This window comes from Fundulus heteroclitus, chromosome 5 (assembly GCF_011125445.2).
Source record: "Fundulus heteroclitus isolate FHET01 chromosome 5, MU-UCD_Fhet_4.1, whole genome shotgun sequence".
In the NCBI taxonomy this organism is placed as follows: domain Eukaryota; kingdom Metazoa; phylum Chordata; class Actinopteri; order Cyprinodontiformes; family Fundulidae; genus Fundulus; species Fundulus heteroclitus.
In genome coordinates, this window is record NC_046365.1 from 18,980,998 (window position 1) to 18,994,816 (window position 13,819).

The 13,819-nt window shown below is 44.7% G+C and overlaps 2 protein-coding genes across 5 annotated transcripts; one reads left to right on the forward strand and one right to left on the reverse strand.

Annotated features, from left to right (window-relative positions):
- The first annotated feature begins 1,117 nt into the window (after positions 1–1,117).
- Positions 1,118–8,634, forward strand: LOC105940176. 4 transcript variants are annotated; one of them, XM_036137097.1, is made up of 12 exons: positions 1,118–1,418; positions 1,519–1,588; positions 3,357–3,578; positions 3,648–3,749; positions 3,835–3,949; positions 4,030–4,139; positions 4,224–4,360; positions 4,831–5,045; positions 5,079–6,218; positions 6,909–7,025; positions 7,123–7,191; positions 8,347–8,634. In XM_036137097.1, exons 1-11 carry the CDS (start codon positions 1,336–1,338, stop codon positions 7,158–7,160), a joined length of 2,349 nt encoding a protein of 782 aa, XP_035992990.1. In that variant the 5' UTR covers positions 1,118–1,335; the 3' UTR covers positions 7,161–7,191; positions 8,347–8,634. The 4 variants fall into 4 exon arrangements, with proteins under 4 accessions (XP_035992990.1, XP_035992988.1, XP_035992989.1 ...); XM_036137095.1 differs by having other exon boundaries at positions 1,119–1,418; positions 3,835–3,950; positions 4,031–4,139; positions 4,831–6,218; XM_012882651.3 differs by having other exon boundaries at positions 1,120–1,418; positions 4,831–6,218; positions 6,924–7,025.
- A 1,993-nt stretch (positions 8,635–10,627) lies between these two features.
- On the reverse strand, positions 10,628–11,924 carry ppp1r27b (protein phosphatase 1, regulatory subunit 27b). The gene is made up of 3 exons (XM_012882641.3): positions 11,589–11,924; positions 11,336–11,486; positions 10,628–11,224 (listed from the first exon to the last, which is right to left on the reverse strand). Exons 1-3 carry the CDS (start codon positions 11,815–11,817, stop codon positions 11,101–11,103), a joined length of 504 nt encoding a protein of 167 aa, XP_012738095.2. The 5' UTR covers positions 11,818–11,924; the 3' UTR covers positions 10,628–11,100.
- Positions 11,925–13,819: the final 1,895 nt, after the last annotated feature.

The window sequence follows — 13,819 nt, forward strand, 5'->3', positions numbered from 1 at the left end:
CCCTGATAAGATTCTGAGAGGTTCTGAGAAGAAATCAGATTGTTTCATTTCCAATTTTGTGTTTGACCACTAAGACATCCCTTGATCGGGACTGGTGCTGAAATCCATTGTCCATCCATCTATCCATCCATTTTCTAACATGTCTATCCCTTGTGGGGTGGTGAGGGGTTGCTGGTGTCTATCTCCAGCTGTCAATGGGCGAGAGGCGGGGTACAACCTGGACAGGTCATCTGTCTATCGCAGAAAATCCATTGTCAAAACAGAAAAAATTTAATTATTAGATTTTTTTTTAGATGTGGTCCGGCCTTGAGACCAAAGTTATGTAGACCCCAGGCAAAATGTGCTTTAAAATAATGTTTTAATTTGACCAAAATGTTTCTTAATATTAACATTTTGAAGGTGACCAGCCAGACTCATTCATAATATTTTTAAAGTTGCATGTCTAATTTTTTCCTATCTGAAACAAACTTCTTAGCTGGCTTAAAACACATCTACCAGGGTAATGAATACCTGTATGATTTGAGAGCAGCGCCGGTAGGGACTGACAGACAATTAAATACGAGTGATACCAAAAGCATATTAATATAAATGAAAAAAAAGCTGCAACTCATTAAAGCTTCCCATTTCCTCCCTCATATTTATACACAGGACACTGTCCGGCTACACAATGTCTGACAGAATTAAATAAAACAAAAGGCTTTTAAGACAGCAAGTTACATTTTTATCAAATCCAAAATCTAAAATATATTCACTCAGGGACAAAACCTTGTAAGCATCTTTGTTTTAATTAAAATTGTCTTTTAAGAGGGCCGATCTATTCCATTTGTACCAGCTGAATTGCAGTTTATGGGACTCAGCTCCTTGCCCAGTTACTAATGGCACCTTTCTTTGCTCCAGAGGCCACAGTCCATTTCCTGTAGAGCAGAAGGAGAACTCACTATATCATATAAAACCAAACTACAAATAAAGTTATGTGCTGCATTTCTGCAGAACATATCACCTCTAGAATTTTTTTATTCATATTATTCCTCTGCAACTTTAATATTTTAGGTGTTTTTTATTGGTTTTCCCTGATTTAATACTCCTGGCCAAAAGGTGGCGATAAAGCGCCATCGGACCGAGTATCACAACTGATATAAAGAAGAAAACATCCGCGCAGGGATGTCATGCGCTGTCTCTGCGCTGGTTTTACGTTTGTTTGTGGTTTATAAAAGCAGTGCACAGGTGATGAATGCTTACATGTCGACCAGGACCAACCATTGTGCCTGATGGTGGCCTGACAGCATTCCGCTCCTGCTCTTCCGGGAAGTTTATCTTCACACACGTGGAGAGAAAATGGCTTTTACAAACTTGTTCTCTGGACTGTCAGCTATGGGTGAAGGCGCGAGGAGCGCCAGCGGGTCTTACGCCACGTCCAGGTAAAATGACTTGACTGATTTTCATCATGTGGTAGAGTTTAACGGAGCGGCAGTGGTGTGGTTGTTTTCTGCAGCAGTGCGCATGCTCTGTGTTTCATAGCAACAGACTGGAGAGCGATCCGAGAGGCAAGAGGAAGACGCAGGGAGAGCAGCGCGGCTCCTCCAACAAGGTGAGATACTTTCTTTACACTTTTAAAGGTGTTAGCCAGAGTTCTGTCAAACCCACTATGTAGTTAATCATCTATAAAGACACATGTAATGAGTTATTGTTTCTTACTGTTTCTATTGCTATATTGTTGTAAAATAACAACAATGTAGGATAAAATGTACCTGCCCATGAAACAAAAACAGGCTTCCATGTGATCCCTCTGGTGACGTCACATAAGGCATTTGCCTACCCATCCATGTTCTTTGGAAAAGGCCTGTTATCATCTTTCTAAATTCCCCTAATTGTTTACATGTTTTCAGTCAAAAGACATTCCTTAAAGGTGGTTATTTGCATTCTGTAGCAGCATGTTTAGGCACCGCAGAGATCTTAGGAAGGTTTTTACCACCCCAGCATAGATCGTCAGGCGTAACGAGTCCATTCCTACCGCATACAGCTGCAGTACACCCTAAGCTAGGGGTCTGATCCAAAGAGACATTGTTTTCCTGCTTCCCTTTCAAATAAAAACCACCTTAAACCCTGAAGCTTTATTTTTTTTTGTCTTGGAGAATGTGTATTTAATGAATGAAACTCAGAACTGTGCCGGTATTTATCTAAAATGAATAAAATAAAGGACCTTCAGAGAAAATTAATAAACAAAAAAAACAAAAACACTAGAGCTCCCTCTGGTTTCCTGCTTTCATTGTTTGTTTTTTACCAGTTTTAGCATTGTAGATGTTAAAACATATGACTAGACAATCAGAAGAGGCTGGAAAAGTTTTGCTTTGTTGGAAAGATCGCAAGAAGAAAACATTCTGCTGAAAGAGCGCATCTCCACAACTGAATCCTGAATTATCCCTGAATTAATATAAAACCCTGGTGAAATCTCAAGTTTTTGCAAATGTGTGGGTGTAATTTCTAGATCCTTTACTAAGCTGTGATCTATGTGTTGTGTCGCTGCTGTCTTGTTGAGGTCTCCCTTGCAAAAAAAGACCTGTGATCTCAATGGGACAGCCCTGATGAAATAAAGGTAGTTAATAAAACAAGTATGGCAGCCAGCTGAGGTTTGTGAAGTTGCTTCTGGTTAAACCACAAGATCTATGGTGCCATGTCCTTTGGACAGATGCAAACCAGTTTATCAGCACAAACTCGTGTTACCAACTATTAAGCATGAAGGTGGAAGGTTTTGCAGCCATAAGACCTGGGCAGCTTGCAGTCATATGTCAACCATGATGTCCCGTCACTACCAAAGTATTCAGTAATCAAATGTGAGGCTATCTGGTGCAGCAGCTGAAGTTTGGACCAATATGGGTCATGAAAGTTATGAAGGCCTGTTGTGAAAGAGAATGAGTGAAAATCCCCAGAGATATGAGAGACTGATAGAGTCAGACAGAAAATTATGTGACTTGTGAGGGGGGGCTTTATTTCTGCTAAAGCTGGTTCTTTAGGCTGTTGATTCATGGGGTGTACTTAGTTTTTGACACACAGCTTATTCATTTTAGCTTTGTTTTTGGTCAATGATTAACAGCAGGGTGGATTCTGTTGGTTTTGTACAGTCAAGAACTGGATTTAAATTATTCCATTGTCTGAAGACTAGAACATCTTTATTGTATCTTGATATAATAAAACCCTAAAAGTAAACTAGGGTGTACTTTTATACCGTGATAGTGCGATTGTCTCGTATGATTTTTGTCAGTCCCCGTCAGGGCATTCTTGGAAAGAGCATTTTGATGTCAAATCTCATTTGTAAATTTTCTTCACATTTGCTGTCCTCTTTTTATTTTCTACAGAAGAGACGTAATCAGTTCCAGACAAAAGACGGCTTCACCTCCGGGAGCAAACCCTGTCGGAAGCAGGGCGCTGGGAACATGCACTCCTCTATGGGCCAGAAGTCCAACTCCCGCTACGACAGCAGGCAGAGCGGCCGCGGTCAGAACCATCGAGCTGCAGACAACCGTAATGTGAGGAAGGAGCTGCATCAGAGCAGCAAGAAGAAGAAAAATTATCAACAGCAGGTGAGCAAACGCTGAGGGTGGCTGCTCGTGTCCTGTCCCTCCGCTCACCTTTAATCTCGTGCTGTTTAGGAGAGACCGGTATTCATGACTCAGGAGTTTAAGGACCAGAACGGCTTGTTGGTGGACGGCCGTCTACTGTGTCGACATTACCTCTTTGGAAAGTGCATTAAGGTCTGCTCCATAAAACTGAACAAGTTACCAAAAAAAATCCGATTTTCATGGCTCACCTGCCTTTTTATTTGTTTTGTTGTTGCAGGAGGAAAATTGCCAGCTGGAGCACGTTCAAGGTTACAACGGCATCTTGAAAAAAGCCTGCAAGTTTTACGTCCAAGGATTCTGCATGAAAGGGGAGCGCTGCCCGTACATGCATCATATCCTTTTGCTTTGCTTGTTGCGCCGATGGCTATTTAAAAGCGCTTGGCCCGGTTCCTTTTCCTTTACTCAGCAGCACGGTCGTTTCCGTGCAAGTTTTTCCACACGAAGGGGAAATGTTTGCAAGAAGGGAACTGCAGGTTCTCCCATGAGCCGCTTAACGACGTCACTGAAAAACTGTTGGAGGAGGTTGGTGCGGCCGCTGTTTAGAAAGTAACACCTCAGAGCATTAGCGTGCGTCTCCTTGTGCTGACTGACGTCTTCTCATTGTAGGTGTTGAAACAGGAAGAATGCCTTCTTGAGCTTGCAGAGAAAAATAAAGAGGAGTCGTCGGAACAGCAGGCAAGCGCAGAGGAGACCAAACCTGCAGAGGAAAACCAGAACCCTGATTTTCTCACCCAACCTCTCAGGTAACAGAACAAAGGAAAGCAGCGGATTCAGATAGTTCCCTTGTTTTCAGAGGTAGCGCATAGATTCACCTCTGGATTTAAGTCATTACATGAACACCAACAAATAGTTCATGGATACAGCGTTTAATGAATGTGTCCAGAAACGGGTCAGAAATCAGAAAAAGGGTAAAAAATACATTTAATAGAAGGTGTTCGGGTCAGATGAGATGAAATGTAACCTTTCTGGGCAGCTAGTAAAGCGCTCTGTGTGACGGAAAACTACCACAGGACACCATCGTCATGGTCAAACATGGTGGCTTTAACTAGTTGTAAGAATCAAAAATTAAAGTATGTATTCCTTTCTATTTCACAAACTCGCGGCACTTTCTGGCACTGATGGTCTATAAGATGAAACGCGTTGGTTTGTGGCTGTATCACAGCTCCGTTCGCTCATCATTCAAGCTGAGCTCGTGGCTCTTTGTGTTTTCCAGGCCCCGCTTTTACAACAGCACAGATCCTGAGAAGGAAGCCCATGAGAATCCGGATGTATTAGACGGCGACCAACCTCAAAGCTCTTCGTTAAACACTCAGAACCACCCGGAGCCGGTTTGTTACTCTGTGGAGGCTTTGCTTGGACCTCAGCTGCCCCGAACCTTCTCCAGTTTCTCTAAAGCTCCTGTAGGTCAGGATTCTCCGTCTGTCCCTGACCCTCGCCCTGCTTCTGACGTCGCTTACACAAACCAGAGCCACGTCCCCTACTCTGTTGAGGCTGTCCTCAGCTCCTATAGGTCAGCAGACATTTCCTCTAGTGGCCAAACGTCTGATCCGCCGAGTGAACGGACCGTATTTTATGCACCGCTAGTTATTTCTGAGGGAATCAAAGCGCCTCCGTTTAGAAAAGAGAAGCCTCCTCCGAATCTCAGCCTTGTAGAGAAGGGATCTCAAGAACCGGTGCCAAAGAGCTTCTCGTCCCGTGAAGTAAAAAACGGCCTCTTCTCTGACTCTGCAGCTGTTCTTTGCCATCCATCTGAGGAGGAGTCGGAGGGGCGGAAAACTTGCACCAAACAAGAGTCGGCGTATCTTCCAGAGAAGTCTGCGTCTTCCAGAAGTAGAGAAGCCAAGCATTCGCTCCCAGGAATTAAACGCCGTCAGGTCTCTGTAGGATACGCGGGTCCTCCAAAACATCCAGCCCAGCTGAAGCCAAATGTTTCTGAAGGAAGAGTGGCTGTTCCAGTCGAAGCTGGAACTACCTGGGATAAGAGAGGAGATCAAGTCCCTGAGGTCCTCCCAAACGGCAAAAAGAAACACCTTAATGTCCAAGCTGCTACACTAGAACATCTCTCTTCCATCGGCTCCCAGAAACCCTGCAGGGAAACGGCCAGTCTGGGGCACCTTCCAGCTGGACTTGATAAAACCCAGAAAAGACTGTTTAGTTGCCTTTTTGCAGCCCCCCTCACTGACAGTGTCACGGCAGGATCAGACTCTTTCACTGCAGCCATGAAACCTCAGGGGTCTGAGGATGTGCCAGCTCCATCCTTCTCCTTCTCCAGGCTTTTCGCGTCCCCCCTTATCAACGATCCACCGCGCTCAGAGACCCGAGCAGCAGGCGCCGCCGCTGCTCCTCCGTGTAAGCGACAGCCGGCTGAGAATGCAGCGTCAAACTCCAAACCAAGAGACTCCGACCGGAGGCTCTTCCCATCCCAGGTTAGAGCTTCTCACTGCAGGCGAACATCTTGTGAACCCCCGCTGGGCTCCAGCACTGAAAAGGATGCCAGGAAACAGCCGTCGGCTTCAGCGGGCAGCACTGTGTCCGGCTCTCCCCGTGACCCGTCTTCAAGTCGGACGAATCGGCGTCCGCCTGATGTCTCGTCCCCGAGAGGTACGAGAGGAAAAACCCGCACATCCGTAGCCTTTAAATGTGTTCCTCGATGTGTTCACAGTTTTTAAAACAAACCTCGGTGAATTATTTTGGGAATTTATGTGACCGACCAACACAGATTGCTGCGCCGTTTGGAAGTGGAAGAAACAAAGCACTAGTGGCTTTCAAAACTCGTGAAACGTGTGGCCTGTGTTTGTACCCCAGCCCCCTTTACTCTGATGTCCTTCAATAGAATCCAGTTCATTTACACCCAGGAGTCGCCTAGTGAGTAAATTAGAGTCCACCTGTCTGTATTTCAGCCAATGACATGTTGTAGAACCACCTTTTTTATTTTTTCTGGGGTGTTTGTTCAGCTCAAGCTCACTCAGATTGGACGGAGAACATCCGTTTCCAGGTCTTGCCGCTCTTTCTCACTCAGATTTAGGTTTGGACTTTTGGCCGAGCCTGGATGTGTTTTACCAGTTAATCCGGCTTCATTGTTGCAGTAAACTGGACAGAATGCAAACGAATGCCGCACTTTTCAGATTTGTGAGAAAATGTGAAGATCCATGCATCATTTTTCTTCCCTTTTGGACTTCTGCAGTACTTTGTGTTGGTCTGTCGCATAAAATCCTAATAAAATGCATTGAAGTTTGCATCCCCCCCCCCCCCCACTAATACTTATTAACTATTCACACATTAATTGTCTTGTGCTCTCTGGTGTAGACGCTTCAGCGCCTTCAGTCCTGAAGTCCCTGTTTGTGCAGCTGGGTCCGTACCGAGAGGACGCAGAACAACCGGGCCCCGGCCAGAGCACGGCCCAATCAGGTACGCTCGTTCCTATTTCCTACTGAATCTACTTATGTACTCTGAGCAGAATGGCGGCGTGTTTAGCAATAGTTTGATGATTGGATTTGATTTTCAGAGGATGAAAGGGAGAGAGGTGTCTCCTTGAAGAGTTGAAGAAAAAGCAGGACGAGCGGAGGAGGAAATGGTACGGCGTTTACTGTAGTAAACACGGAGCAGCTTATTGCTTAAATAATGTCAATGTGTTTAAAAAGTTTACAAAGACTGACTTTATACCAGCTAAGTGTGATTGATTTAATTGCAAAGAGATTTTTGTTGTTGTTGATGAGGTGGAAAACATTGTGCCTCCCTGTGTAGGGTCTCATTTCCTCCACAGGGGGGCAGTGTTGCTACGTGAAAAGCTGCTGGTTGCCTGGCTATGGGATCATGAAATAAATGTGATAAATAAAATTAAAATATTTATTTTGATAGTCATCAGCCCCATCATTTAAATTCAGCATCTGAAATATAAACTGGATGTGTTTTTCGTTAGGTCAAAGTTCTGGTTAATCGGCATGATTTACTATTCTGTCTGCACCATCAACTCCAAGTCAAATTCCTTGAAAGTGCAAACCTACTTGGCAATAAACTTGATTCTGATGGAAAAACTTGCAGCAGGTCTCTAACAGGTGGAGCTGTTGATGTTTTTATTTTGCCCCCTCTTCTTCATCTTCTTCTTCACCACTGCGTGGTGGCAAAAGTAAATCTGGCTCCTCATTTGGTCTCGATCGTGTCAGTTCCTCTTCTTAAACTTTTATTGTTCGGACTCTTTGGACCGCGACACGCCCGCTTTACTTGAACACCCTTTCTTGTCTTTCCCATTTTGAAGAGTGGCTAAGAGAAGTGGGCCCCTGGGCCGCGTAGTATCTATAACCCATAGAAACAGAAAATGATGTATTACATCCTAAAATGTTCATCAACACAGGATCAACTTGAAATCATAATTGTGTATTTAAAAAGTGATTCAACTATAGCTAGGTTAAAGGAATTGTCGGGTGATTATATAAAAGAGCAATTATTTCCCAATGTGGGATTGCGTTTCCTTGATGGATGTAAATTACAAGTTGTAATTATTTCATTCGCAGCTGCTGTGATAACAGATGAATTTATTTAAAGACATTTAACACATCCTCACCAGTGGGGCCAGTTATTGTGGTGCGGGCTGTAAAGAACCCCCTTATATCAGTTATTGCATTTTAGACTTTAAAACCTTTTTAAGCTTTGCTTCTATAGACTTTTGCTGAAATGAGAAAAGTTGCATCTTAAGTAAAGTGTTTTCTGTCTCATGTTTTTTTGTGGATAGAGTTTGGTGCATTTATGACGTTACGACACAGCGGCGTGAGGCCCACCACAGAGGAAGGAGAGATGGTTGATGGAAAAGGCACTTTTTAAAACGTGATTTTTAAAACCGGAACACCTGTGATGGATACATGTTTTTGTTATTATTCAACGCATTGTTAATTCTTGAAAGTAAAACATTAAATCCTAATAAACTGTGGGAAATAAAAAAAAAAACATGTTTTCATTCCCTAGTATGAATGCAAAACCTAGATTTGAGCTTTTTCATGATTATAAACTCATGTGAAAAGAGGCACATATTTCAGTAATAATTATGGTTCTCATTATATAGAACCACCACACAGTGATATATTTCAAGTGTTAGTTTAGGCTAATAATGAATAATAAAACAAAAAAAAGGACTCTATACTTGGTTGGGGCTCCTTATGCATGATTTACTGCATCCATGCGGCGTGGCACGGAGGCGATCAGCCTGCGGTGCTGCTGAGGTGTACTGGAAGTCCAGGTTGCGCTGGTAGCAGCCTTCAGGTCGTCTGCCTTGTTGGGTCTGCTGTCTCTCATCTTCCTCTTGACAATCCTCCCTGGATTCTTTATGGGCTTCAGGTCAGACCAGATTCCTGGCCAATCAGGCGGCGTAACACCGTGGTCACAGAAGCAGCTTATGGTGGCTTTGGCAGCGTGGGCCGGTACCAGGGTCCTGCTGGGAGATAAAAAGCAGCATCTCCATGAAAGTTGTCGGCAGAAGTGCTCCAACATGTCCTGGTAGACTTCTCTGCTGACTTTGGACTTGAAACAGTATATTGGAGCAACAGCTGCAGCTGACATTAGTGGTGAGCTGGTGAAGCTTTTTGAATTGGGCCGGTCCGTGTCATGAGGCCCCAGAGGCTTTTTGAACTCAGGTGGCCCCTAGTTGTTGCTGGAAATGTAGCAATGCTGTACGAAAAGGTAAAAACTAAGAAATCACACGTTAATGGGTATTTGCTCAACACTTTGTTAATGCACCTTTGGCAACACTTCAAGACCTCTTGATGCCGTGAGCTTGGCACACCGATCCATGGGCGGTTTTACCTGCTCCTCTGCGCAGAACCTCTCGAGCTCCATCAGGTCGGCTGGTAAACATTTTTAGCTCTAATATCTTGGCTGGATGCTTGGTGCCATTGTGCTGCTGAAAGATGAACCGCTGCTCCTGTCTGAGGCGAAGGGCGCTCTGGAGCCGCTTTTCTCTGGTCTCTGCTGCGTTCATCGATCACTCTGTCCAGACTAGCCTCCCTGTTTCACCAGCTGAAAAGCTTTGATGCCAAAGAGATCAGTTTTTGTCACACCAGAGATTTATTTCTTAAGGTCTGAGTCCTTTGGGCTCATTTTTGCAAACTGTAGGTGGGCTGCCATGAGCCTTTTACTACGCTATGGCTTTCGTGCAGAGATGGTTGTCCTTCTGGAAGGTTCTGCTTTCCCCACAGAGCAACTCTAGAGCTCTGACAGAGTGACCATCGGGTTCCTGGTCCTTCTCCCCGTCGGTAAAGACGGCCAGCCAGCTCCAACAGGGGCCAAACTTCTTCCATTTTCTGATGATGAAGCCACTCTTGTGCTTACTGGGACCTTGGCAGCAGCAGAAACCCTCCTGTACGCTTCCCCCTGACTAGAGGCTTAAGACGATCGTGGCTCTGGGGCCGACAGACTTCATGTCGGGTTTGTTCTCGGCTGTGGGACCTTTTAACAGACAGATGTTTGGTTCTCCAAATCCTGTCCAAACCAAGTGAATTTCCCTGAGGCTGTAGAAGCATCTCAGGGATGATGAGAGGAAACAGGATCCACCTGCGATCAGTTTTAAGCTTCATGGAGAAGGCTGTGATTACACATGTGCTGGTGACATCTGTACTTCCATTTCCTGGCCTGGAATCAGCTTAGAACAAACGCTAAAATAGGGTAAACGCTTCAGGAGCAGAATGAATATGGAGATTGAGTTTTATTGGGTTTTGTATGTGGAGTTGTGAGGGTAAAACATAATTTAATCCATGTTGGAATAAGGCTGTAACAACCAAATGTGGAATACGCTGTAAACGTGGGTTTCACATTTTGAACTGAATTTCTGAAATAAATAATTTTATTCCTGAGATGACCCTTGATAGGTCAGAGCTCAAACTTCAAATTCAGATTTTTTTTTTTTTTTTTTTTTTTGCCCCCTCACAAAATATTTTTTTAAATTTGTTCAGCTTAATGTTCAGTTTATTGAACCACAAGTTCAATAAACTTTTATCTTCCCTTCAGGATAAAGCAAAGGCATCATGGATTAATTCACTTTATTTAAACAAGTAAAAAAAAAAAAAAAAAGGACAAACAAGTGAAAGTACTGAACAGTTCGCTCCCAATGATCAAAAAAACATCAACAAACTTGCCTGTGTGGCTAAAAACATAATCCTGAACATTAACCTCAGGAATAGGAACAATAATAAAAAAAAAAGAGCAACAGCTTTGTTTCACAAAGTCCAGGCAGATTCATATCTTCACATAAAGAAGCAAGGCTGTAAAAGTTCTGCGGCGCTGAGGGCATTCAGGAGGTTAGTGCTGCTGGAGTGAAGCGGTCCACTCCTCCTGTCGGCCCTCCCGGCCCGCCGTCGCCCTTCAGAGCTGTGGCAGCTCTCCAAAAACCAGGATCCTGGAAGGCAGCGGCCTTCCCTGCTCGCCGCCGAAGAGCAGTCGGGACAACCTGCAGCGTCTTCCAGACGAGTGTGAGAAGCTCTGGGACCTCCGGAGCTTCTCAGTCGTTGACCGCCAGCCCGAAGAGCCTCAGCAGCTCCTTGTTCTCCGGGTCGATGAGGTCGGCCGGTTTCTCGCCGCAGTCGTTCTCCAGCTCGGGGTCGGCACCCAGCGACAGGAGGTAGCTGGAAGAGGAGAGAGAGAGGGAGCGGGGGTCAGTGAAGGAGCAGGCTTGGCTTGAGGAGACGCTGATCACAGAGACGATCCCCGCTTTCACATCCGGCCTGGAGGCTCACCGTGCGATGTGGGGGAAGCCGTCGCTGCACGCCATGTGCAGCGGGGTCCACCCCTCCTCGTCCCTCTGGTGGATGTCCGCTCCGTAATGCACCAGCAGCTTCACGCACTCCAGGTTCCCAGTCAGGACTGCCTCGTGGATGGCTGCCATTCCTTTAGAAAAACGGAGAGGGCGTTAGCATTTCAGCTGACCCCCTATGACAGGTCAGAGCTCAAAGTCAGATTTACAAAGCTGGAAAAGCTTTCCCCGCTCACCAGAGTGGTAAATGGTGTCCAGTCTCACCCTGCTGGCCCTGATGAAACGTCCGATCCTCTCCAGTTCTCCGTGCCTCACGTAGTCCTGGAAAACGATGTCGTTGGGGAAGTGGACGCTGCGGGCGGGCTTCAGGGAGGCCGCGCGCTTGCAGGTGAGCGGCAGCCCACAGCTCTGGCTGTACGCTTTGATTCCCAGGCTCTGGGACATGGGGCTCTCGTAGTATTTCATCCTGGAGTCTGGCAGCAGTGGAAGCCTTTGCTAAACTTGCGGTAAGTCCTTTTACAGTGTGGCTCTCCGGCTTGGATCAGCAGCTCCTCTGAGGGTCCGGCTTCCCCTGCGGGGCTCTCTTATACTCCCTGCCGACCTATTTTAAGATCAGTGACAGGATTTGGAAGGTGAGCGGGGCCTCCCTCCAACCAGTCACAAGCCTCTTCAGACAGCTTACATCAACACACATAACAGCCAGTAACCAGCCTGGACCCGTGTCAACATCACATTTCTAGATGTTGTCCACCTCTCAGCCCTCCAGCTGAGAGGAAGGGGAGCGGATGGAGGTTTCTAGTAAACACCAGGCGGTGTTAGGGGGGTTTACTGCAGGACACGGAGGGGTGAATCCCCATGAGGGGGGCTGTTGATGGTAAACGGCACCGACAAACAGGGTTTGTTACCATCAGCTCATAACACTTTCGAAATTATTTTTGCACCATCCTGCCTGGAATCAACTTAGAACAAAATCTAAAATAGGGTAAATGCTTCAGGAGCTGAATGGATATGGAGATTGAAGTTTCATTCTGCATGTAGCGAAGTTTGGTTCAGAAACTTTGGGCAGATGTTTATAATAACCAGCTTGTTGCTAGATTTATTTCAGCAAAACAATGTTTTGTTTCCTTACCAACATGAAGCTCAGTACCGTCTTACAAGAAGGTTGCTTTTCATAGCTTAGGCCCCACCCTACTAATACATTACAATTAATTAAAAGTGAAACTCATAGGCTAACAACTCAAATTCCACTCTCTAAAAGAAATGTAAAGTATTTTTTTTTTTTTAAGTCCAGTAACATGTTTGATACAGACTGCCTACCTGTCCACCAGGAGGGTGTGACACTCAAGGTCATTACTAAGGGAGGTGGAAGGTATTATTGATGGAAAGTTAAAACTTTATTGATCTCACAATGGAGAAATTCACTTCTGCATCTCAACCCATCCCCTTGGGGAGCAGTGGGCTGCCACTGTGCAGCGCCTGGGGAGCAATTGGGGGTTAAGGGTCTTGCTCAGGGACCCAGAATGGAAGCTTGTGGGAGTTGAACTCAGAACCACAAAGCACTGTGCTCTAACCACTAGGCCACCACTTAAGTGGAAGGAAAAGCTATGACTGAAAAAGGTGTAAATGCATTCCTGTGTTAACCTTAACTGAGGATTGTGGCACCTAAGCCCGTTCAAAATTTTGGGGATGGACTGCAGCTGGACTCAAATGCATTGACCCACCATATATCCTGTATTCAGGATGTTGTAGATGCCGTTTCAAACATTAGGTCTTTACCGTCTAGTGCTCAGAGGAGGATCCAGTTATGCATTATTTAGCTTATTTGCAATTCAAGTACTAATACTTAATTTAGCATCTGCTTAAAAGTAAAAAAAAACAAAAAAAAAAACAAAAAACACAATTTCATAGTTTGTTTAGGCAGTGAGGGGTTTAGCTAATCATGAATATGCCAGCAAACTCAACCTGACCCAGAATCCCCTAGAGAATATCTGGCTTAATGTTGATGTAGAAATTTCTCAACCGTTCCCATCAGCCGTATGCAATGTTCTAATTGTCAGAAACTAAATCCCTTAGTTGTTGCTGAATCTTTTGGAGGACGTCAGTGACTTTCTGCTGGACAAGAGTCAAGTCAGGCGTCTTTCTGGGACATAGTGTGGTCATAACAAAACAGATTCATCAACATTTGAGAAACACACCTTTGGATATTTGCTTTTAGACTTAAGACAACTTTATTTCAGCCGAATATCCAAATAATTTCAGTTAAATTTAACTAGTTTTACTTTTTGAACTGTAAATAAATCTGATTATTGAACTTTAACTGTAGTTTGTGCACAAGTTTATGTCCAATGAACTTTAGACCTACTTAAATTGACACGTTTTCACTTGAAACGGATCTGTGTAGATTAAATCATTTAGCCTACAAGTCTAGTTCATTTATATCACACATGAGATTTTCTCAACTTTTTAA